Here is a 26,386-nt window from a genome sequence, read left to right on the forward strand (position 1 = left end):
TTTTGCCATCATTTGCTCCCCTTCCCTCTCTCTTGTTTTTCTCTCCCCTTCTCTTGTCTCATTCACTGTCAGGAAAGACTACCTTTGAAGGGACAATTCTGTACCGAGCTGCACCGGGAAAGACGGAGGGCCACAGACGCTATTACAGTGAGTGACCTTAACAGCAGGAGGCAATTGTAAAGATAAGATCTGGGTTCTTGTGTTTTTTGATGCAGCTGCACTTTGCTGAGCTGCTCATGCTTCTGCCAAGTGTCTGTGTGAATTTCTGATCCAAGGACATGGACTTATTTGCCTGAGATAAGTGCCGTCTCCTTGGTGTGTGCTGCGGGAGCATTCCCATCGCCAGCCCCTGGCGCTGTCTTGTTTGCTTTGTGCCTCTGTCATGTGTGTGACATGCGTGCATGAACCATGCGTGCAGAGAAGGGATCAGTAACATTGGTCATGGCATATGTGTTTGTACCAGTATCTCTGCGCCTCTGGGGTGGTGTAAGATGGCTTCCTGTGGAGATGTCAACCTCTCGTGGTTATTGCTTTTACTGAGTGGGTCATTGGAAACCAATAAGTCATTTCCTCATTGCGGGGTTCAAAGAAGTAAGATTTTGGTAAGAAAAGTCCGTGCCAGAAATGGTATTTTGCTTTGCTCATTCAGCCAATCACCACACGGCAGACTTCTTTGGGCACGACCAGTGTGTAGCCTTTTGTGCTGTGAAAGAAAGATGCCAAAAGTTGAGGAGAAGGAGATGAATGAGGTTAATGAATGAATCTCGTGAAGTTCGTAGAACAGTCCTGCCATACACTAAGCACTACACGTGTGAGTGTAAACTTGAAAATAAACAAAAATGGCTCACGGGCTGGAATATTAAGGAAATTATTGGCAATGAGTTTTGTTTAATTTGGCCAGTTATATGAGTGGCCAAAGCAAACTTGAGGAAGCTTTGTTCTTTTTTCACTGCGAAGGAAAAGCATCCACCTTAGTGTGCATGTACACATATGTGTACATAGAGACGTACACACAGTGATGAGAGAGAAGGTTCACGCGTGAACACCGGAGCCACACTTCTCAAACTGTCTGCAGTGAAGTGTATTTTTATTTCCATTCCCCTGCAGACAGACATCGGGTACTACTGGCTTGCCTTCACTGCACATGCGCTGCACCACCCGTCCCTCCCAGCAGGAGCAGACAGACCGATGTTGGTCTGTGCCCTGTTCACCCAGATGCGTCTGTAGGCCGCACGTCCGGAAGTAGCACCAGCGCACACTGCTATAAGCATTTCCAAACACAGACACTTTCTGTGCTTGTCTCTCTGCGTACCAGGAACGAGCCCTTCATGATCTTGGCTCCAGTCCACAGACCTCACTTTGGGTTGCACTGCCCTCGAGTGTCACCTGGCATTCCGAGCATGACACGGGGATAGTTTACATAATAGTGTGTGTTACGAGCACCAGTGGCTAAAAGATACAGCACCAAAAATGAAAAGCTACCTTTCTTTTCCTCCGAAGGGAAGGAACTCGATTTTGAGTTATTTCGTCAACCCAGATATTCAGACATTTAATTTCATAGTACTTAAAAGTGATAGAAGCAAGCTACCAGAATATCCGGAAGAAAAATCTGCCATGTGTTTCCTTCCCAGCCCATGCTTGTGTGGTTGAATGACCGTGCAACCTTTCCCTGCGTAACATAAAGAATATTTCTCACAGTGATTAATATGATATTATTAAGATGAGCCCGGAAGGTGGCAAATCCCTAAAACCAGAAGCTCAGTGAAATCAGGATGGCAGTGCTTGAAAATATTGTGTTTCTAGCTAATGAGGTGTGATAAAAGAATGCTTCAAATTCTTCTCTTTGAAGAACTAAAACAGACTTACCCAAATCCATTTGCCCTGCTGCCTTTTGCTCGTGGTGCTGGTGGTGGTGGCGGCGGGGAAGGGGAGCAGTGATGTTTTCTGTTCACTAACCATTTCTTTATTCCGCTCTCAAGCGCTTCTTTCCAAACCAGAAAAGAATACACAAGCCATTTATCACACAGAAAGAATCCATACGGCAAAATGAGAACATGTTAAAGGGGAAATGACACAATATTTAGACTCCAAAATTATATCTCCAGCAGGGGTATTTCCAAAAACAATGAGCAGATAAACACACGAATGGAGAGCTAATCCAGGGGGCTTCTCCATGTTTGCACACTCGCATCCAGTCGTGTAAATTGGAGCCGATCCCCTTGTTGTGGGCTGTTCCTCATTGTTCTGCCCTCTGTTCTCGCTCATAAATGCTGTTCTTTAGTTAATTAAAATGTACACCAGGGATCTTCCTCCCCACCCCCTCCTTTTTGCTTTACAAATACCATTTTATTGAAAACAGCAGCAGCAAGAAACACAGCCATTGTTTAAAGGATTTGATTTTGAAGCTTGTTAGCAATTTATAATGACCTTTCTATATTTTTCTGTTTTCATTTAACAGTTTCTTCCTGCACTGAGACTTCTTTATTTGAATGACTTCAACATTTTCTGACATTTTATGTGAGCAATTATTTGATGTATCATTCTTATGTACTAAGAGGCCACCTTACGTGTAGGAAGATAAAGCACGGTGTGGCCAATAGAGAACAAAATTTGATGGTATACTTTCATCCCAAGTATTGTATCATTGTCATCAGGAGACATATAGCAAATGTTCAGGAGCTATTCTACACATCTAGAGGCTTTTAGAGACAGGCTTAATGGCACTTTCCATAAGATAACCTTTTAATCCTGCCCTTTGATGGCATGACTAATGTACTGACCATCAAAGTAAGAATGTACACCCAGAAATTAACTAGACACAAATAGGCTCTTCCTTTTAGGAACATGATTGTGGGCAGAGCCTGGGGAAAAAAAGAATCTGGGGAGGTAAGTGTCCATGTTGTCTTGCTGACATCTATTTGATGACTTCCAACACATGCCACCCGCGGTCAAAGGAAAGGTGTCACGTCCCCAGTGCTCTTCTTTGGAAAGGACTTCAGCTCTGGGGAGAGGTTGGTGTCAGAGGAGGGAGGAAGAACTGTAGGCTTGGGGGACTCTGGCCTCCCGGAGGGCAGCTTCCTTTCCCTCTTTAACAAATACAATCATCTTGCCAGTGAAAGTATTTCAATGTCAAGTTTGGTTTAATGCTTTCCTCAAGAAACATGTCTGCAGTGCATTTATTCCTTGTGAAGCCATCCAAAGAGATTTAATTCTTTGGCAGTCATAATTTTGTGTGGTTTCTTTAATTGCTAATTTGTTTAAATGGCTTTTAGCTTTATAGTTTCCCTTTAGGAAATGTTACTTTCATTGCTAATTGCTAACTGACATGAGTCATAGAAATGGGAGGTGTACAGTATGTGGTACTGACTAGGTGGGCAGGCGAGGAGGGGGCGGGAAGAGTTGTCATTGCACAGACTGCAGCAAAACAAATTTGGCTGAGAACCAGGCTCTGGCTGAAAAGAGGTGAAATGTCACATTTACGAAGAGATCTGCTTTGAAATTAGATTTTCTGAAAAGTTTTGATTCACTTCTTAAAATTAAAAGCTGGGCACAGAGGGTGGGAGGGAGACGCAAGAGGGAGGAGATATGGGGATATATGTATATGTATAGTTGATTCACTTTGTTGTACAGCAGAAACTAACACACCATTGTAAAGCAGTTACACTCCAATAAAGATGTTAAAAGGAAAAGCTGGGGGTGGGGAGATGGAACAAAACTCAGAGCCGCCCCCATGCAACGTATTCACACGCTAAATGAAAAACCGCAGTGCAAGTTATCCCATACCCAGTGACACTTTTAGCAGTGGTTCCTGGCTGGCTATGAAGTGCTTCACGGCTATGGCTGATTTCTGAGCTCTTTCTTTCCCCGTCCCCGCTCTTGACAGGTTTAAGGGAAACCACAGGCTCCGAGAGTGATGGGGGTGACTCGAGCAGTACCAAATCCGAGGGTGCCAACGGGACAGTCGCAACGGCCGCAATCCAGCCGAAGAAAGTTAAGGGAGTGGGCTTTGGAGATATTTTCAAAGACAAGCCAATAAAGCTAAGACCAAGGTCGATTGAAGTAGAAAATGACTTTCTGCCTGTGGAAAAGGTATGTTCGACAGTTTCTGTTTTATTTCAATGTGATGTGGTGTATCCAAAAGTACCTTGTAGGGCTTGGTGTCTACAACTTCCTATGCCTCTTCTGAGGTTTCACTGTCCTCGTGTGCAGCTCTCCTTCTATATAGGAACAGCTTTCCTCGAAAGGCTCATGCTCTGGTTTGCTGTTGCTCTTCTTACTGATCTCCTCTCTATGGAACGTTTCTCAGGATGACTTTTCAAATAGGCCGGCCCTTCTGTATTTCCTCCTCAGAAAAGCCACTCATCCTGGACCCAGCTAAACACATAACCTTGGTACTTTTCAATCTCTCTTCTCTCCTGGTATGTTTCTCTTGTGATTTGTGCTTGGGCGTGTTGACTGGTTCTGCAGTAGAGAGAGGGGTTGTGCATTTTTCTTCTCAAGGTATTTGGTGGAAATGATTGAATTCAGACTACTGAAAGGAAGTCTCCTGCGTGTGTGAGTGACAGAGACGGCCCTCACTGCGAATCCCTGGGTTGTTACCATCAGGAAGCTGGCTGTTTTCTCCTGCCCCTGGTTCTGGGTTGGCGAGCAGACAGCCTGTTGCTGCTGAGTACGCGGTTGCCACAGCAACACACCCGGAGCCATTGTGCGTGTGGCTGTCAGTGACGTCTACTGTGGTACACTTTTAAGCATCATAGCCTTGCTTAGGATTTGATAAATACTGTGGAGTTTTCCAGATTGTAATAAGCTACACTCGTGCTGTGCTTAAAGAATGTTTGTTAATTTGATTTAGTGCTGAAATTTTTGCTTTGACGTTTGTGCCAGCAGGCTTGGGGGATGGGGCATGGGCAACAGCTCTACTGCAGGTTTATCGACGGCTTTTAAATGTTTTTCATTTCTCTGTCCGATGAATTTTTTTAAGTTGCATCATCTTCTGCAGCTGGAGAACTTCCACCCACCTCCCTCCCGCCATCCACCAGCAACCTTGCCCAGTGTCATCATGCATTAGAAACAGAATCGGGAAAGGAAACTTTCTGGACACTTAATACCCTTAGAGATGAATAAGGCAGAAAGGGCAGATACTTAAAAAGGAAGGACTTGGGCTTCCCTGGTGGCGCAGTGGTTGAGAATCCGCCTGCCGATGCAGGAGACACGGGTTCGTGCCCTGGTCCGGGAGGATCCCACATGCCGCGGAGCAACTAAGCCCATGAGCCATGGCCGCTAGGCCTGCGCATCCGGAGCCTGTGCTCCGCAACGGGAGAGGCCACAACAGTGAGAGGCCCGCATACCGCAAAAAAAAAAAAAAAAAAAAAAAAAAAAAAGGAAGGACTGTTTCACTTAAACTCTTCTCTTGTGGAAGCTTCCCTAGTCGATTTGCTACTTCTCAAGATCTGAAAACGATCTAGTTAGTGTCCCAGCTTGTGAGTTCATTTCTGCTTCACATGGTCACTTTCAGATTCCCATAAATATTTACAAAAGAGCAAGTTCCCATCTTGGAAAGGAACGATGAATACAGTTTTTCTTCATTTTATTCGAGTGGTTGAAATGAACGTGACCATTGACTCAGTCAGCAAACAGTTAATTCCTTTTGTTCGTTTTATGATTCTCAGTCTTATTCTTCTCTGTGTAAAACAACATTGTTTGTGCATAACTTTCATTATTGCTATTAATATTTGTCTTAACCGCTAATAATAAATTGGGTGGTTACTAATAGCAGTATCAGCGACAAATATAATACTCCCAAGTTTGTACCTCAGCACACTTCTCTGAGCTCCACAGCCACGTGTCCAGCTGCCGTCTTGAACATCTCCACTCGGGGGTCCTAAATTCTTAGCAGCTTGTCCAGACCTGAACTCATCCTCGTCCCCCTCAAACCACTCTGCCCACAGCCTCCCCCATCTCAGGTGAAGGCAGTGCCACTCCCCCTCCCCGACTCAGAAGAAAAGCCCTGGGGTTGTCCCTGACTCCCCTCTTTCTCTTACATCCCATGGCTGATCCATCAGGCAACCCCATCAGCGCAGCCTCCTAAGTGTGCCCGGCACCTGCCATGGCTCATCACCTCTGCTGTCCCCCTGCTCTCGCCATCGCTGCGGTGGCCTCCTAATTGGTCTTCTTGCTTCTCCCTTTCCCCCTACGGTCTAGTGTCAGTATCAAAGCCAGGAGGGTGATCCTTTGAAACCCGAAGTCAGGTCGTGCCACTCCTCTGCTCGCACACCTGTAGAGGCTCCCCTGTGAATCAAAGTGTGTGTGTGCCGCTTGGACCTCCTCCCTCACTGCTCTCTCCCTGCTTGCTCCATCCTGGCCCCCTCACTCCTCCTCAAACATGCCACGCACGCTCCCACTTGGGGGCCTGTGCCGCGGTGCTGTCCTCTGCCTGGACACTCTCTGTTTCCACCTGCCCGCCGTGGCTGCCTGCCTCTCCTCCCTGACACCTGCTCATTCTGAAACCTGCCCCCTTGGCCCATCCTGCTTACTTGCACTGCATTTTTTGTTTTCCCTAGCATGTGCCCCCTTCTAACATGTTTATTCTTTGTTTTGTTCACTGATGTATGCTATGTGCTTAGGACAGTGTGTGGCGTATAATAGGTGCTCAGTAAGTGTTAAAGGAATAATATTCAAACTATATTAATATAGCACTTTAGAGATTACAGACATCTATAAAATGAGGGAACCGGGTGGGATAACAGTTATATAGTAGGAAATATAGTAGTTGTATGGTTCACTGCACCTCTGTGAAACAGAAGATTTATTGCATTGGTCTTAGAGACAAGAAATGTTAACTTCATCAGAGTAATATATATATGTATGGCGTGTGTATGCATCTTGATTCATGATTTGTTTGCAGAATGAAACCATGTGCTGGCAGCTCCCTTAACCTGCTTCTCATTGTGAAGCCTCTGGGGAAAACTTAAACTTCCCAGCCTGCTTTACTGGCTGCGGACAATTTTTATAGCATCTAAGAGGATTCAAAACTCTCTCCACCCCCTGTTGTTGGCGCCATGGATAGTTACATAGATTTATGGATCCATTATATTATTGAACAACCTGGCATGGGAGCTGATGAGTGTGATAATGTTTTACTTGTGTATGACCTGGTTCTCATCGCTTTTGAGATGGTTTTGTGTCTAAGATTTATGTTTAAGGAAGGAAGTTTCCGATGAGAGTTGAGCTCGCTGTTTCGATTTTGCAGAAGCACAAACTGGATCTCATGTGGCAGTATCTGTGTTAGGTGAAGCCCAAGCAGGTCTTCCACTCAGGCTGGAGCAGTTGACCCATTGACATGACTGGTTTGATAACTCGCATGAGGGGAAAAAAGAGGTCTATGACAATTATTAACAGCTGCAAGCATCCTAGTATACTTTCCGTTCAAGTTTGTGAAGTTTTGAGATCCACTTTTCTGAGTCAGTTGAAAATTTTGTGCTTATTTTACCTGTGCTTTAATCCTATCACCCTACCCAGAGTGGTTGAATGCTGATGATTATACACCAGGAGAGATACTGGTGTGTCTGTAACACTCCCCCGACCAACAAGGAAATAATTAGTATTCTTGCTTCTCTTACTGAGCTATAAGGAAGGACCCCATTTATGAGTCTTTTTAATACTACCAACCTGATATGCCTGTGAATGATGTGTTTAATGTTCCATTTAACTGAAATATTTATAGGTGAAATGATTTAATGTCCGGGATTTTGCTTCCAGTAATTTGGAAGATGGAAGAGTGGGTGGGGCACAGAGGAAACCAGATTGGTCATGAGTTGATAATTGTTGAAACTAGGTGGTGCATACATGGTGGTTCAGTACACTGTACTCTATTTTTGTATATGTTGGAAATTTCCCTTGATAAAGCTTAAAGAAAAAAGAAAAGAACCTTGGGAAAAAATGTACCATTTAAAGTAAGCCCAGAGGTATATATGTGTTATATCAAAACGGTGGAAAATATGTTGTGGCTAAAGATGAACCAAGTTAAATATCATAAGATTAGAAGGGCATGGTACCAATGTCCTAGCTGATTGACCTTGACAAAGTCACTTAGCCTCAATTGAACCATCTGTAAAATGGGAATACTCTTTATGCCTATCCTACCTCATAGGACTTTTAAAAATGCTACATAGCTGAAAATACTTGGAAATTATAAATGTAACTAATTTCAGCTAGTATTTGTTCAGTACTCACTATATGCTCGGCACTGAGGATACAGTGGTAAATAAGACCAGGTCACTGCCCCTCAGGGAGCTGCAGAAAAATAAACAAGCAATAATAAGACAGTATGGGGAATGCCGTGACCAGGCTGAGAACACAGCACTGTGCCGTAGGAGCCCTTGGGCATGGCAGGAAGTAGCGAGTTGTTAGGGAGGCTAGAGAGTGTGTATTCATGTGTGTGTACCTACTTCCTACTAGAAGTGGTGTTTAGACCTGTAGGAAGTGATGTTTTTAGACCTACAGGAAGTGATGTTTAGGCTGAGAACCATGGGTCCAGTACACATTCAGCAAGCAAAGGAGCATAGAGTTGTCAAGGTGGGAAGAGCAACATGTATAAATGCCTCGAAGGGAAAAGGAAATAGCACAGAGCATGTGTCGAGGCTCCAGCAGGAAGAGGGGAAAGATGAGAATGGAGAAGAAAGCAGGGCCCACATCAGGAAGGGCCTGGTGAGACTTGTTAAGGAGTTTGGACTTGACTTTGAGGGCAATGGGGAGCCATCAATGGGGAGCAGTTCTCAGCAAGAGAGTGACATGATCACGTAGGTGGTTTAGAGAAAGTATTCCAAGCTGCAGTGGGAGGAGTGGATTACAGAAGAGAGGGTAACTAGAATTCAGGGGAGAGGTTAACAGAAGCTTGTATTGGCTCTACCAGTAAATCCCCCTCCTCAATGTAGATTCTAAACCAGTTAATGAGTCAGTGGATGGAGACTCAAAATATGATTTTTGTTCCCTTTTTCACTATGGATATCCAGTTGACTCAGCACTGTTTATCAAAAGGATCATCCTTTCTGCAGATCACCTGTTTATCAAAAAGGTCACCTTTGTCATAATTTAAGTGGCTGTGTATGTGTGGGTCCATTTCCAGACTCTCTGTTCTGTTGGTTTGTTTGTCCTTGTGGTCATTCTGTACTACCTTAATTACCGTAGCTTTGTAGTCGGTCTTGACATCTGGTAGTGTAAGTCCACAATCTTTATTCCTCTTCTTCAAGATTTCCTGCATTGTTGTATTTTCATATAAATTTTAGAGTCAGCTTGTCAATCCCCACCTCCCTCCCCCAACCCCCGCAAAAAAAACCTCCTGGATTTCGAACGGGAGTACATTTACTATAGATGCTTTGGGGGGAGAATTGACACCTTTCTGATCTATGAGCATGGTATATCTATTTATGTAAGTCTTATTTTACTTTGTTAGAATTTCTCAAGTTACATATTTATGATTTGTACATCTTTCTCTACCTGTGTTATATTACAGTGTTGTTATTGATGAAGGCAAAGTTGGAAGATATAGATTAGTGTGAGAGCCAAAGGGGCCTAGCAGTTGATCTCCAGAATTAGACAGACTCACCCACCCAGTCTCAGCAATGCTGGACTCGGGCAGACCCATGTGAGGTAGAAGGGCCAGCTCCTTGAGGAACAGCAGAGAAGGCCGACTTCCAAGAGGAGGAAAGAGAAGAGCTGAGCTAAGCATGCCCAGTTTATTTTTCCTAAATTCAAGTATCAGAGAAGCCATTTCACTCTCCCAGGAGAAAGTGAATAGGGAGATATAGAGAGTTCCACGAGTGTTCAATTCTGCCCAGAGGCCAAGTGTGTCCAGAGAGTGTCCATTTGGTCTCCCTTTTACATGGAAGGAAGCATCAAGATAAGACAAAGAACTTTTCTAACAGCTTTGAATTATTATCATAAATGTTTGGGGGAAATATGTTGGAGATAGAATCAAGAAGTTTGATAGTATGTGGGAGATAAAGGAGAGGAAAGACTTGAAGAGGATGCCTTGGGCAACTGACTTCAGCGGCTGGGTGGATGGCAGTATTATTCCCTGATTAGAGAACACTGGAGGAGAAAGATATCTGGGGGGGAAGGTCATGGGTTCAGTCTTAGACTAGCTGGATTTTGAGGTCCTTGTGGAACCATCCGGTGGAGGCATCCAGCAAGCAGTTGGATAAATAAGTCTGGTGATGGGGAGAGAACTGTAGATGTAGGTTTTGGAGTCATCCATCTAGAGACTGGGTTGGGAGACGGTAAGAAGGCAACCCAGACAGGACCTTATTCTCATGAATATGGCTTATACCTTGTCTCCCAGCTGTGGACCTGAGAGAGAACTTCCTCATCAGGCTGCTTCCCTGCAATCCCAGCCTGGCCTCACCGTTTTTCTGAACTCCTTCCCTTTTCATGAGTCACTCAGATGATCACTCCTGGCCAAATACTCCGGGAAAGGAGTGTCAGGTATTACACATGGGTGGGTAAATTCCAGATGCCCAGGTGAGTCCCAGGACCTACCTAAGCTGATATGTCTTTATGTAGAGTAATCCTGGCTTTCGGGTGCCGGCTTATTCCATGCTTAAGTGCCCTAGGCACAGCTAGTCTTGGCCCCCTTAATTATTGAGAAAAGCAGTCTTTTTGGCCTGGGCTCTTCAAACAGCCAGATTGGAAAAGATATTTTTCCAGGTTGGTTGTTTACTCTATTGGAGTCCCTACAAAGAAATCCTTCAAGAAGTTCCATGGTCTTCCTGTCTTAGTTGATTTCCATTAGTGACTTCTGATCTCTGTCTCTTGAAATGATTCTGTTTTCTACTATGTTCCACAACTAGACATTGTGGTTGTGACAGTCGCTTTTTCAGCTCTCATCATCTTGAATCTCAGTTATAGAATCACAGTCATCCAAATTAATGCCTTTATAATATCAACATTGTAGCTTTTACTTGCAACAGAGAATTAGAATTAAAATCATATATAAATGAGCTACTAATCAATTTTTTTAATCAGCCAAATTGCAGCAAGAGAAATTCTAATATCTTCATATGTACCTCAGGCAGTCTTTTTATCCATACTAGTAAAAATTCGTCAAGCTGTATACTGATGTAAAATTAAAACATGTAAACATTGAAAGTGATGATCTTAGTTCCTTAAAAATGAGAGATTTATGTCTCTAATCCTTTGAAGACTAGAAATAAGCTCTAGGGAATCCCAGAAGCTAGTGATGCATACTTTGACTAATGACACACAACTGGGTCGAACCTTGGCGTGATTATCTGAGACCTGTAGTATTGGATGTCTCTCTTAGTGGTTGAAAGATAAGATTTTGTGACATCTCTTGAGCAGTTGAAAGACCCGTGATGTTTAAAGAGCAGGTGGTATTGAGATGCCCACTGGTCGCCTGGGCTGAGTGAAGTGTCTGGGATTTTCAGGCTTGGGTTTATGTGTTATCTTTCCTTATCTAGGAAAAGTGAGGAGAGGGCCAGAAAGGGAACCAGAAATAGTATACAGGGTTACTCTGACATATTAGGTACTGTTTACTGTTTTATATATGTTTGATATATACCTTCTAAAATATTCAGCATAGCGTATTTTCTTTTTAAAAAAATATTTATTTATTTATTTATTTTTGGCTGCGTGGGGTCTCCGTTGCTGCGCGCAGGCTTTCTCTAGCTGCGGCGAGTGGGGACTACTCTTCGTTGCAGTGCGCGGGCTTCTCACTGCGGTGGCTTCTCTTGTTGTGGAGCATGGGCTCTAGGCGCGTGGGCTTCAGTAGCTGCTGCACACGGGCTCAGTAGTTGTGGCTCGTGGGCTGCAGAGCGCAGGCTCAGTAGTTGTGGCGCACGGGCTTAGTTGCTCCACAGCATGTGGGATCTTCCCGACCAGGGCTCGACCCTGGGTCCCCTGCCCTGGCAGGCAGATTCTTATCCACTGCGCCACTAGGGAAGTCCCAGCAGCATAGTGTATATTCTATGAAATGTTTAATTGCAGCCAGATGGTCACCAAGAATCACATTCCCAGGAGGCCTTAAAATTGTGCTTGTAGGAATATAGTTATTAAGCTTGCAGGATACACTGCCCAGGTTCACATCCCAACTCTGCCTCTTCCTGGGACAAATTACTTAAGCACTCAATGCTGTAGATTCCCCATCTGTAGACTCAGAATAATAAGAGAACCTGGCCCATATGGTTGTTAGGAGGATTAAATAACTCAAAAAATGGGTAAAAGTGCCTCGTGTAGAATAATCACTAGATTAACGTTAGTAGTTATTATTGTTGTCCTTCTTGTTATGAGAACAGAAGGAGTGCCTATAAATAGCAGTGCGGTCTCCGGGATCATTTCTTTAACTTTTTATTATGGACATTTTATTTATTTTTTATTTTTTATTTTTTATTTTTTTATTTTTTTGCGGTATGCGGGCCTCTCACTGTTGTGGCCTCTCCCATTGCGGAGCACAGGCTCCAGACGCGCAGGCCTAGCGGCCATGGCTCACCGGCTTAGTTGCTCCGCGGCATGTGGGATCTTCCCGGACCAGGGCACGAACCTGTGTCTCCTGCATCGGCAGGCGGATTCTCAACCACTGCGCCACCAGGGAAGCCCTTATGGACATTTTAAAACTCAGAGAAGGAGAAATGAATTTTGCTCCCTCTGTGGTAGCTGTTTGTTTGACATCACCAAGCCTTCAGTATTGGCCATTGGGAGTTAAGTGCCATGCAGGGGATTTTAGGGCAGTGAAAATACTCTGTATGTATTCTGTATGATACCATAATGATAGATACATATCATTATACATTTATCCAAACTCATACAATGTACAACGTAAGAGTGAACCCTAAGGTAAACTACAGACCCTGGGTGATAAGGAGTCAACGTAGGTTCATCGGCTGTAACAAACATACCACTCTTATGTTGACAGCGGGGGAGGCTGAGCATGCGAGGAGGCACAGGGTATCTGGGAAATCTCTGTACCTTCCTTTTCTTTTCCTGTGAACCTAAGACTGCTCTAAAAATAATTAAAGTCTTTTAAAAAAAAGAAAGTGCCATGATTTTGGACCTTGTCTTTGTTAGTCGCCATTGTATTTTCAGTTCCTTGGAAATGATTCAAAACTATAGTTGGGGCTTCCCTGGTGGCGCGGTGGTTGAGAGTCCGCCTGCCGATGCAGGGGACACGGGTTCGTGCCCCGGTCCGGGAGGATCCCACATGCCGCGGAGCGGCTGGGCCCGTGAGCCATGGCCGCTGGGCCTGCGCGTCTGGAGCCTGTGCTCCGCAGCGGGAGAGGCCGCAGCGGTGAGAGGCCCGCGTACCACAAAAAAAAAACAAGAACAAAAAAACTGTAGTTGGCCTTCAATAAATATTTTGTGACTGGATGCATGAATATGTTTTGTCCTAATCCAATCGCAATCATAAAGGAAGACTCATTCTGTTTGGGGTCTGCTTGTAGTCTGGCTATAGATTTCCTCTTCCATTTGTTCACTAATTGGCTCGTTCCTTCATTCACTGAAGCTTTATTGAATGTATTTTATGGACCAGCAGTGGCAGCTCTGGAATTTCTAGATAAATGAGCTAAGGAATGGCAGTCCATTTGGAAAGGGATTGGCTAGGTAGCATGTCTGGAGGCTGTATTAGCATAATGTGTGCACATTTTTCGCCTGGCAGGTTATTTGTTTGCGGAGGTCTGGTGTAGTTAATTGGAATGGAGTTAACACCTCCTATCCCACATCACACCTTGGATCAGCTGTCACATACAGACCTCTCATTTAGCGCTTCAGATTGTCCCTACATGGGAGAGAAGTGGGTACGTATTAAAAGTGATTATGATGCAGGGGGAAAGGACCGGCAGAGCTCTGTCCAAAGCATCAAGGAGAATAGAGAAGAAGGAGCTGCTCACTTTCCTGGAGGTCTAGAAGGAGGGGATGGCGTGTCAGGGAGATCTTTTCAAGGAGAGTGTTCTTTGAGCAAAGTGTTGAGAGATAACTGGGGATTCATGGTACTGGCAGTGTGCACATGGGCAAGGGGACAGTGTGGTGATGGACGAGGGCTGGGTTTGGCTGGGCTGCAGGGGACTTGGGGGCAGGGAGTTGGAGGGGAGCCTGACCCTCTTCCCTCAGGTCTCTGCCAGCCCACTCACAGGCTGCACTTCTGGGTGGGCTGGCACGTTGGTGGAGGGGTTCCAACGGGCAGTGTCATGATCAGATTGGCACTTTAGAGAGAGAACTGGGGAGGTGCCAGGCAGTGTGGACTGGAGATGGGAGAGGAAGTAGCTGGGAGAGTTGCCAGTCCTGGGGCTCTGTGGTTGATGACTAATTGGCTTGGAGCCCTTGTAGCTAGTAGCTCTTGGAAAGGGGCAGATGGGCCCACCTCGTGCACACTCTTTGAGTTGGGCCGCCGTAGCCTGGGTTGGCAGCAGAACTGACGGAATAGCCAAGTTTCCTTTCAAAGAAAACTCTTTTGTGTATTATGGAAAGCAAAAAGCCAGGAGTCAGCATTCGGCTATCTATGTTCATAGCTAGGCTAAGGATAAAGAGATTTAAAAAATTAAGCTGGGAGGGCATTGTTAAATACACACACACACACACACACACACACACACACACACGAACATCATGTGTGTCTGTAAATCACATAGATATATTTATTTATGTATATATGTACATTCAGCAGGCTCATCTTCCTAACTTGTTTTCTGATAAACTTTTAATTTTAGAATAGTTTTAGATTTATAGAAAAGTTGTGAAAATAATACAGAGTTCCCACATATCCCACAGCCAGTTTCCTCTGTTGTTAATATCTTACATGAATATGGTACATTTGTCACAATTAGTGAGCCAATATTGCTACACGATTATTAACCAAGATCCATCCATTACTCAGATTTCCTGAGTTTTTACCTAAAGTCCTTTTTCTTGTCCAGGAGACCACATTACATTTGCTCGCCCTGTCTCCCTAGGCTCCTCTTGGCTGTGACAGTTTCTCAGACTTGCTGTGTTTTGGGTAACCTTGGTGATTTTGAGGAGTTTGGTAGGATGTCCTTAAGTTGATATTTGTCTGATGTTTTTCTCATGATAAGACTGAAGTGATGGGTTTGTGGGGGAACCACAGAGGTGAAGTGCCATTCTCATCCCATCAGATCAAGGGTACATGGTCTGAACATGACTTCTCGCTGTTGATGTTGACCTTGGTCACCCGGCTGAGGTCTCTCCACTGTAAAGGTGCTCTGTTTTTTCCTGTTTTCTACATCAACTCTTTGGGAAGAAGTCAGTATACACGCCTCACTCTTAAGGAGTGGGGAGTTAAGCTCACCTCCTGTAGGGCAGAGTATCTACAGTCAGTTGTTTGGAATTCTTCTGCACAGATGATTGTCCCATCCCTCCCATCCTAATTAGGTTTTGATAAGGTGATTTCTTATCTGTCCTCTAAATTCAAAATGCTAATTCTCTGGCACTTGGATCGCACTTGCCATTTTCAGCCAAGTGACATTTCCCACATTTGTTTTCTTGCGTGACACATAAACAGATCTATGTGTTATTTATCCAAGCAGATTGCAAGTTTCTTGAGGACTGGGACAGCATCTTATTCAAAGCCCCTTACACGCTGCAGGTGGCTAATAAATATTGAATAAATGGTTTTTAAATTAGCTTAATTTAAAAAGTAACCGTAGTCAGTAACTGAAACCAGTTATCGGAGCCTCTGTACATGAGAACTGTGGTAAGGTGAGGATACTGTTGACGTGGCACCCTGCTTTGTGAAGCGGTCCTGCATTTGTAATAGTAGCCCATAGGCTGCTTCCTTGTGCCAAGCACTTTTATAAACACTTTACATATATTACTTATTTAATCTTCCACACAACCCTGTATCTTGGTGCTATTGTCCCCATTTTATAGATAAGAAACTGAGGTGAACAGAGTCCAAATAAGTTGCTTAAGATCACTCAACTAGGAAGTGGACCAGCTGGGATTTTGATCTCAGACACCCTGCATATAGAGTTTTGAACTCTTAACCACTGGGCTCTGAATTCATTACAGTGGTAATTAAAATGGTATCTCACGTGGGTGAAAACAAGATTGCCATTCAAACACTTTATTCCGATCTGTTAGGTTACTACGGATGACGTGGCTGGCAGCAATCTTGCTATTTTTTCCTAGGGGAAGTGTTTCTATAAAGGCATGGCTGCTTTTCCTTCTTCAGTTTTTTTCTTTTTGTAATGAGTAATTTTTGTGTGGTACAACTAATTTTATTTCTTTAAAATACAGGCACTTTCACGATGAGCATTTCGTATACAAACCATATTTTAGACCTCTCTTGCTCCCCATCACAGTGTCTATTGAAAGATAGTGGGCTTTTTATTTTCTCTCTGGCGTTTTTAACCAGAAGTGCTTGCTGGGTCCTGCCAAATAAACGCTCCTTGAGTGTGTTCCTTGTGCGAGCGGTCACACCTGTGGGTCCGAGGAGGCAGCCTAGATTCCTGTGGCGACGTAGGCGAGGAAGGAGGACTTTTCTCGAAGCCACCCAAGCCATGAATCGGCCCTGGCTTCCTGAGCCATAAACAAATGCGAGCTTTGTTCTCCCCGTTGCTCATTTGGTCCCAAGTATGACTCAGGGTTAGGCTGGGTCCTTCAGGCTCCATGCCTTTGGCTGTTGGAAGGGAGTGGGAGGCTTCCAGGGCAGTTCTGGGACCTTTTCAAACTGAAGAGAGGAGGCTGCCTGCATGATGGGAGAAGAGGTATTTCTTTTTCTTTTTTCTTCTTTTTTCTTTTTTTTTTTTTTCATTTTTCTTTTAGAAATGGAATAAATTCTCTTAACTTGTATCTTATCTATACTGTTCTGTTAACAAGATTTGTGATGGGTTTGCATTGGTAGGTTACAATGAAGTGTTTGCCAGCGAGGACCCCCCACGGAGGGGGGCTGTGGAGAGGCTAAGGAGCAACCTATAACGTGGAGGATTATTTTCTCAAATCAAATGTTGCCCTGGAACTATTTAGCTGTTTTAACCAGCCCCCCACTTTGGTTAATTCGGCCATTAATTTTTACAGATGTTTCCAATTTCTCTGTGTCTTGGGTTTTCATGCGCTCATACTGCAGAGAGTAATTTGGATGGGTAGTTTGCACAAGCAGTAACTGTTACCCCATGTCACCGAGATGTTTAGCAATTACAGATGTTTGTGCAGTAAACAAATCCAGCTTGCTCTTCAGGTTAGCTTGGGAGAGAAGAACACGTCCACACAGAGCGAGCCAGCCGTGGGGCGTTTCACTCTTGGGGGGCATAGACATTGGAGTTTTCCTTGCGAATGGAGAAGCTGTGAGTAGTGACTTCTGGGTGCTGTTGAAGTGCTTTTTAGTGAGTTAAAGATATTTGGCTAATTTTGTAGTCCTGGACATTTATATTTGTTTGCTCATATACAGAGTAAAATAGAGACACTAAATTATTTGATTTTCTAAAAGCTTGCTAGTAATAGGTACTCTGCGTTCTCTCTGTGAGTTGTTCATATTTGTCTACCTAAAAGCAGAAGTCTGTCATTTTCCAAACACAAAATAAAATTCCCTAAATAAACCACAGGGTAAGTAAAGCTTTCAATGTGTCATGTCTTCCACATTCCTGTTTCTTGTTGCAAAAAAAATTTTAAGGGAAGAGTTGATGGTATCTGTAAAGTATATCTATGTTTATTTCTGTTGCCTTTAACTTATAATATTTTCAAAATTTCAGATAAAGGAAAATAGCATGACAGAAAGGAAACACATTGTTTTAACACATTATTTTAAGAGTAGGAGGACTTCTTGAAAGTTTTTTGAATGGTGTCTGTTGCTTGCCTAGAAGGGAGCAGTTGGCTAATATAAAAATATATTCCTTTGCAGTGGCTTGAGAGAATTTTCCTATTGAAAGATACCTGAAACTTGCCGATTGTTATTATTGCTGGGTGTCACTGATCTGAGTTCTGAAAAGTAAAACTCAGAATTAGCTACTTATATGCAAAATTCAGATGGTGACTCTTCATTTGGGAAATGAGTGAAAGCTTGATGGAGTGTAACTTGTGAATCGTGGGAGTCTTGGTGATGGCCTCTCTGGTTCTGTCAGACTAGGGCCTGGAAATGGGGCAGGAAGGGTGGCCCCTGTGACCCTTAAAGTTAGTGACCTGTAAACTACACGTTGTACTGCTGAGTGCCCCCCATACCCTTTGCTTGTTTCTCAAAGTGGAAATAGCTCTGTTACTTCTGACTACAGGAGCTCTTTGCAAAAATTATCATCATAATAAAAACTCAAAATTAAAGAATATGAAGAAATAAATAGAAATTGCCCTTTTTTTAAACACCTTTATTGAAGTATAATTGCTTTACAATGGTGTGTTAGTTTCTGCAGTATAACAAAGTGAATCAGCTATGCATATATGTATATCCCCATATCTCTTCCCTCTTGCGTCTCCCTCCCACCCTCCTTATCCCACCCCTCTAGGTGGTCACAAAGCACTGAGCTGATCTCCCTGTGCTATGCGGCAGCTTCCTACTAGCTATCTACTTTACGTCTGGTAGTGTATATATGTCCATGCCCCTCTCACTTCGCCACAGCTTACCCTTCCCCCTCCCCGTGTCCTCAAGTCCATTCTCTACATCTGCGTCTTTATTCCCGTCCTGATCCAGGAATGATCATAGTCAGCATTTTCTGTGTATCCTTCCAGGCTTTTATCTGAGCCTGAATGTGCATGCAGTACACACCTCACTCTTCATACAGATTAAATGTCTCCTGTTTTTAAAACTTACCGTATTATGGGTCCCCCTTTTCTGTCAGAGAGCTGTACGATAATTCATTGTCAAGATGCACCACCACTTATTGAACCAATCCCTGTGTGGTAACTATTTATGTTGCTTCCACAATTTTACTATTAAAAACAACATTCTTATATATACATTATTGTACCTTCCCTGATTATTTCATCTGGCTGAATTTTCAAAAGAGGAGCTTCCAGGTTATATGCTGACTTAATTCTGGTTGGTTTTGTTTTTAATGAAAATAACCCAAGTTATAAAAAATTCCAGCAGAACAAAACTAAGGCTTTCTCAATCCCATACTCAGCTTTACTTCCCAGTGGAAATCCCCATAAAAGCTTTCTGTCTACTCTTGTAGAAATATAGAATATTTTTATTGTGGTAAAATATATATAATATGATACTATTTTATTCCTTTTTCAATGTACAGTTCAGTGGTATTAAATACATTCTCATCGTTATACAGCCATCATCACCCTCCATCTCCAAAACGTTTCCGTCTTCCCAAACTGAAACTTTGTACTCATTAAATACTAACTCCAAATTCCCCCTCCCCTTAGCAGTTACCATTGTACTTTCTGTCTCTCCAAATTTGACTACTCATGAGAGTGAGGTCATAAAATATTTGTCCTTTTGTGGTTTATTTCATTTAGCATAATGTCTTCAAGGTTCATCCATGTTGTAGCATGTGTCACAATTTCCTTCCTTTTTAAGGCTGAATAACACTCCATTGTATGGATACATCACAATTTTTAAAATCATCCCTCCATTGATAGACATTTAGGTTGTTTCCACTTTTTGACTACTGTGAGTAATGCTACAGTGAACACTGGCATACCAACACCTGCTTTCAGTTTCTTGGTGTATATCCCCAGGAGTGGAATCACTGGGTCATCTGGTAATTCTCTTTCATTTTGGGGGGAACCACCATACTGTTTTCCACAGTGGCTGCACCATTTTACATTCCCCCCAGCAATGCACAAGAGTTCCAGTTTCTCCACATGCTTGCCAACACTTGAGATTTTCTGTTTGGGAGGGTTTTTTAAAATTATTATTACTTATTTATTTATTTGCCTGAGTCAGGTCTTAGTTGCGGCACGTGGGATCTTCGTTGCCGTGTGTGGGATCTTTAGCCTGTGGCATGCGAACTCTTAGTTGTGGCTTGTGGGATCTAGTTCCCTGACCAGGGATCAAACTCGGGACCCCTGCATTGGGAGCATGGAGTCTTAGCCACTGGGCCACCAGGGAAGTCCCTTTTTTCTTTTTTTAATAATAGCCATCCTAATGGGTGTGAAGTAGTATCTCATTGTGGTTGGAATTGGTGTTTAACGTGTGTTCATGTTGCCTATCACTAATAGGAAAGGATATTATTCTTCTCGTCTTAGAATGAGGAGCTGAGGAAGAGGTCTTCTGTCTGAGAACCCCCATGAACTAGCAGATCAGTTACACGATCCCAAGAGATTGCAAATTGTTTCAAGCAAGGGCTAGTTCCCCCTGTTCCTGCAGCTCCTGGAGAAAAGATGAGCGGGGAGTCTTGGTGTTGCTTGGCTTCGGAGGTTTAAGGGTGACAGGACTGCGGCGTCTCACTTAGCCCCTCACAGGTTTATGGAGAGTGGATTCAAAACCATTGTTTTGAGAAAAGGTGAATTTCTCTTTTGTGTTATTTTAATTCTAAATGATAGTACTCGTTTCATCTTACGTTGTGGGGAAAGCCAGTTTTATGATTGATTTGCTCTCCTCACTTCTGCTCTGGAATTCCTTAGGGACAGGAAATGAAAGTCCTTCTTTTTGTACATTGTTTGCCGACATATTCATTTGCTTCAATTGACGTTCTTCAGTGGGGTGGGCTGAGGTATCTTAAGTATTTCACTGTGGCCCTCTTTTGTTCATGTATTGACAGTTATTTCATAATATTTATAATCCTAGAGTTTGCAGATGCTTTTGACTCCTAAAATTTAAGGGTTTAAAATTTTCTGTGTGGCCATTAAAATGATCATGCTTCAGTACCTAGCTTGTCTTTTTCCCTCAGAGATTCTCACTAGTTGTAAAATGATGCTCTAGGCAACTAGAACAATGGGATGGATTAAGTTTAATGCTCTATGAAAGCTGGCAACTTTAAAACCAGCTATCCAGCTTACTTTGCATGGTGGTCTATCTTTGCTTCCGTTGAAAGAATTTAGATCACAGAGATCGTTCAGTTAGTCAGCAACCTGTTTTGTATTTTTCTGTGGCATCTGAGGCCATTTAAAAATTATGACATGACAGCCTTGTTCTCAACTCAGGCTCTTGATGTTGGAGGCCAGATCCTAAATAAATGTATACCCATAAATGCTCTAGAAACACATGGAAGCATAAGTACAATAATCCCTACGGACACCTCTAATAGAGATTTCTCTCTCTCTCAACTTGGGCTATAAAATGAACAATTTACAAATTAAGAGTTTTCCAGGATTGCCTTAAAAGCCACTTCTTCATCAAAAGGCTATCGTTAAGCCATTTCACAGCTGGCCTGTGACTCAGGAGTGTCACCCCAATTAAACTCATCCTTGAACTTTTAGGAATAAAATAGGCAATGTTTGGAAAATTGAAGGCAGATATTTGGAGTCTCGATCATTCAGAAGCTATATTTCTGTTTTGCTCATTTAAGATGAGGAAGTTAGAAGTGGTAAAGATGGATTTACTGCCTCATTTTCTTTTTCTTCTTTCACTTGCTAAGCATTTTCACCCGCCAGTGATTTTAATATGTTTTGCTCCATTTGTTTTGGTAGCATCTGCTCAGTCTGTTCTTTTTATTTTGACTTCTTAGTTGGGTTTCTCGTTTTTTTCCTTCACTAGAGGCAGCTTTTCTGAAACTTCTTGGGTACCTTTTCTGGACAATTAACAAAACTGATAATAAGAGAAATAGTGATGTAAAATGTCAAGACTTTAGATCCTAGAGTTGTCCAAATTCGTCGTCTTGGTACAGTGCTTAGCAGTTATTGCATTGGGAGAGCTGGACACGTTTTCTGTCGTATATGTCTCAATTTTAGATTTAGTGTCTTTTGCTTCAAACCCCAGTATCCCCTCTGCATTCAGGTGTTGTTAGAAGCAGAGAAAGTAGACTTGTTCAAAATTTAGAATCCTGTTTTTTCAAGTGGCGTGAATACAGATACTGCTATTTTTGACTCAGAAGAGGCTGAAACATTACAAAGCTGGTAACTGTATGCCAATGCATGGAAGTAATCTGCCTAAGCGATGCATGTCACATTGTGGATTTGCAGTATAGCGGTGAGCAGAGTGTAATTGATGGGTGACCTTACTGTGCTTACAGTCAAGGGTTATAGCATCTCTGACATTTTGGTGTAATTTTTGTATTCATTGCCCAAGAGCTCAAACAACTCCAGGTTTTTCTGACTAGAGCCTTCAGTCATAGGTCATTAGGCAGGAGAGGAGAAAAGCAGTCCAGATAAGAGATGACAAGAGGTCTTGAGAAACCAAAAGAGGTATAGCCAGGTTAGGGAGGCATCACAGTTTCCAAGTACTGAAAGTGGTTTTATGGGGCTAGAGAGCAGTGTGTTCGTGGGTAGCCCAACCCTGACATTAGTCTAGAAATTCTATGTGAAAGGAAGATCTAACATGGATTGATCGTCTTGTCATGAAACTGAATGACTAGAAAGAGGCAGGGATACTCTAAGAGGCGATGACAGAGGCAATGAATGAAGATGGTCAAGAAACTAGAGCTCAGGTGACTGGTCGGGAGTGTGGAACAGTGATGGTCACTGTGGCCAAGAGAGAAGGCTAAACAGAGTTGAGGAGGAGATGAAGAATTATGTTGGGGTTGATGGTTGACCGTTCTCTGGTCCCGTTGATGGCTGAAAAAATGGGAGCCCCCTTTAATTTGAGACATGGTGCCAGCCTGGGAATGAGGGAGAAGTAGCCAATAGTGAGCACTGATAAATTCTTCCTTGTCCTGTGTTGGAAAGGGTGTGGAAATCTTTCCCTGAAAGCCCCTGTAGATGACCATCTGAAACCCACCTGTCTGAAATAGATTAAGTATAGTAACTCAGGAGTAGGGAATGGGTTATAAACTCCAGAAGTACCATCACTGGTCTCTGTCCTTCTTCGTCACCATCTTCCATGAATCTGTATTGTTTTCCCTGTGCTGAGTCTATAGCGCATCTTTGTGGAAGGCACAAAGAGGAATTGCTGCTCTCGGGAACTCAAATGTGGAGAGCACTGAAATGAACGTTCTCCGTTGTAATAGAAAAGGGCAAGGGATTTCTTAAGACCAGAAAATGCATCAATTGGGATATTTTCTGTGCATATTGTCTTCCCCACGCCCCCGTAAAAAAACAAACTATGCCTTTAGAAAATAACATATAACCACCAAAAGTGCCATTTAAGGAAACACATGATTAAAATAGGTGATTTCGTCTTTTGTTTTTTAAATGACGGTTTTCTTCCCCTCTATTTTGTGTGGTTTTGAGTCTTTGTATATGTTACAGAGAAAGGTGAAGAGAATGAGGGAATATTTCAGTACAGGAAAGAGAGACCATGCCAAGTGAGTAGTGAAAAGACATACCATTTGTTCATATGGTGAAGATATGCTTTGCCTAAAACTCATCAGGCATCCTAAAGAGAATTTATAGCTTTAAGAGAACTCTTTTTCCTCCAGACACTTGCTATGAAACTAAAGTTAGAATAAATGAATGAAAGAATGAATGAATATAAATGGCAGCCAAGTACAGACTGAACTGAATTTTTGCTCCAATAGGCCAGAAGTTATTCTACAAAAAGGCTCCTCTTAAAAGTACACTTACTCAATCTGTCCACACCCCAAACATGAATCCCATTTAAAATTTTTTTAATTTATTTTTATTTATTCATTTATTCATTCATTCATTCATTCATTCATTCATTTATTTATTTATTTATGTCTGTGTTGGGTCTTCGTTGCTGTCACGGGCTTTCTCTTAGTTGCGGCGACCGAGGGCGGCTCCTCGTTGCGGTGCGCAGGCTTCTCACTGCGGTGGCTTCTCGTTGCAGAGCACGGGCTCTAGGTGCGTGGTCTTCGGTAGTTCTGGCACGTGGGCTCAGTAGTTATGGCTAGCCGGCTCTAGAACGCAGGCGCAGTAGTTGTGGCAAGCGGGCTTGGTTGCTCCGCAGCATGTGGGATCTTCCCGGACCTGGGCTCAAACCCGTGTCCCTTGCATTGGCAGGCAGTTCTTAACCACTGTGCCACCAGGTAAGCCTCTGAATCCCATCTTTTGAAAAGTCAGGCTTGGACTTCCCTGGTGGTGCCGTGGTTGAGAGTCTGCCTGCCGACGCAGGGGACATGGGTTCGTGCCCCGGTCCAGGAGGATCCCACATGCCGCGGAGCGGCTGGGCCCATGAGCCATGGCCGGTGCGCCTGCGCGTCCGGAGCCTGTGCTCCGCAACGGGAGAGGCCACAATAGTGAGAGGCACGCGTACCACCAAAAAAAAAAAAAAGTCAGGCTTGATTTTGGAAAGGCAGCAAAAATCAAAGTATGTTCACATTAAGTGGACCTCAAAATTTGGGGGGCCTGGTTCTCATCACACTTGGTTTTTGTCCCATTTGAGAAACTGTAATAATTCCTTTAGTTTGTGTTTAAAACAGTTTTTGCTTGTGAAGAACTAGAGAACTGGTAGAAAACTGAGAACAGTTAAGCTGTGAGCCCTGCACAGATAGGTCACACCCCTTCAACCAGTACTTCTTCAAATACTGGGAAATGAGGACTCATGTAAAAACAGTTACAAAGTAAATTCAACTCTTTTTTTCAGTCCCCTTCACATGTATGAATAGGAATTCATGGGTTTAATTAGAAGAGCAGGAAATATATTTTTTGACTTTGAAAACATTTGATAAAATGACTCAATACTTTATTTGGAAAAACATTAGTTGAAAATGACTTTATATCATCCACTTAATCGCTGAGGATATGAACTGATGAATAACTGTAAGTAAAGTGTGATGATAAATGACCAGGAATGCTCTCTGTATATGGGTGGTATCTTGTGAGTTACCATCATGACTCATTTTACATCCGATGTTCTTAACATCCTTACTAATGACTTGGAAAAGGAAATATAATGACACGCTAATGGAAGCTGCATGTGATTTCTAGTTAGCAGGTATTGCAAATCAAGTCAGACGTGAAGAAAGGCATTAATAATGTGAAGAGGTGGGCCATCCTTTCCACCTATGTTAGTGTGTGCTATTTTCTTAAAACTTTGATTGTAAAAGTAATCACTGGTTTGTAGAAACACTGGAAAGTTGAAAAATATAAAAGAAAGTAAAAATCACTATAATTGAATCACCCCGGGGCCTACACTGTTGACGTTTTTTCATATTTACTTTCACTCCTTTTGCCATACATTTTTAACCGGTTGAGATCATACCACATGCATAATTTTTTTCACACACATAATTGTGTATTTTTTTCCACTCAGCATTATATATAATTTCCCATGTCATTACAAACTTTCAGTAGACATTTCTTTGGAAGGCTGTGGAATGTTCCGTTTTGAGGCTCTAGATACCTAGAGGATCTGGGAGATCTGGAATCTGGTGGTTGCATTGACTCCTGTCAACACTACATTTAAATCTCCAATGTTAGAGCCGAGAACACGACACTTTGAAAGAAGCCTTTAAGAGCAGCCTTTGGCAGGAAGTCTTGGCCCCTTCCAGGTAGAGGCCTGTGAATCCAGCTTTTCACATCTAAGTGTCCGTCAGTAATTTCCACTAGTGGCTTTAGAAATCTGTATCACGTGAGTTTATGGTCTCATTTGGCCCCGATTCCTGAACTGCCTGGGAGGAGTATCTGTTTGGCCGAGCAGTTTAGGATTTCTTCATCCATTATTGAACGGATGCCAAGCTTTGTAAAAGATGGCGTGGGGTGATTTTCTGTGGTGGTGCGTTTGCTCCTGAGTATCAGAATGCTCAGTAAAAGGCTTTCTGTTCTCTGACAACAGGCCATTTTCCCGAGACACACGCCTTGTTGTTTTTCCATCGTTAACAGTAGATAACAGTTTGGACGCGGCCAGAAGCAGTCGGCATGGGCTCGTACTTGAGGGGCTTCTGGAACGGTCTTCCGACCACTCACTGTTGGGTGCCACCTTAACCGAAACTTTATTGACCTGAAAGCTCTGTGGGTTGTCGGCTCTGGGCCTTGTCGTTTCTCTCTTTTCTTTGTTTTGTCTGCCTTGCCTCCTGAGCAGCAACTATATGGCGATGGCTGTTGCTTTTCTTCCTTGATCTTTTGTTCAGAATTATCACTTTCCTCTGAGCCAGTCTCTGCTGTGCGACTGTCTTGTAAAAGTTGCTTCATGCTCTCCAGTCCCCAAGCAAAGGAGTAACAGTTAACCTGCTGTTTTTAAAAGATGTTATAATTGAAACAGTCATTCTTTGTAACTAGATTCATAAAGAGGCGTTATGATAATTGTTTTTATTTGGTAAAATTCAATAACAGTAGTAATGGTTAAGCACTTTATATACGTTTTTTCCATTTAATCTTCCTAGCAAAATCCATGAGGTACCTATTATCTCCATTTCAGGCAAGGAAACTGAGGTCTAGAGAGGTTAAGTAACTTGCCCAGGATCACATAGCTGGTAAGTCT

The 26,386-nt window shown here is 43.0% G+C and overlaps 1 protein-coding gene across 17 annotated transcripts in view; it reads left to right on the top strand.

The window, feature by feature from the left end:
- SH3KBP1 (SH3 domain containing kinase binding protein 1) overlaps nucleotides 1-26,386 on the top strand; it is a 341,435-nt gene that overhangs the window by 193,426 nt on the left and 121,623 nt on the right. For 10 of the 17 annotated variants that reach the window (XM_059050822.2, XM_059050821.2, XM_059050826.2 and 7 more), the window contains 2 exons: nucleotides 73-147; nucleotides 3,884-4,089. In XM_059050822.2, the coding sequence (XP_058906805.1) occupies nucleotides 73-147; nucleotides 3,884-4,089 (281 nt within the window). The remainder of the gene's footprint in view (nucleotides 1-72; nucleotides 148-3,883; nucleotides 4,090-26,386) is intronic. The other 7 variants (XM_067023819.1, XM_059050824.2, XM_067023821.1 and 4 more) reach the window with 1 other exon arrangement.

Source organism: Kogia breviceps, chromosome X (assembly GCF_026419965.1).
Source record: "Kogia breviceps isolate mKogBre1 chromosome X, mKogBre1 haplotype 1, whole genome shotgun sequence".
In the NCBI taxonomy this organism is placed as follows: Eukaryota; Metazoa; Chordata; class Mammalia; order Artiodactyla; family Physeteridae; genus Kogia; species Kogia breviceps.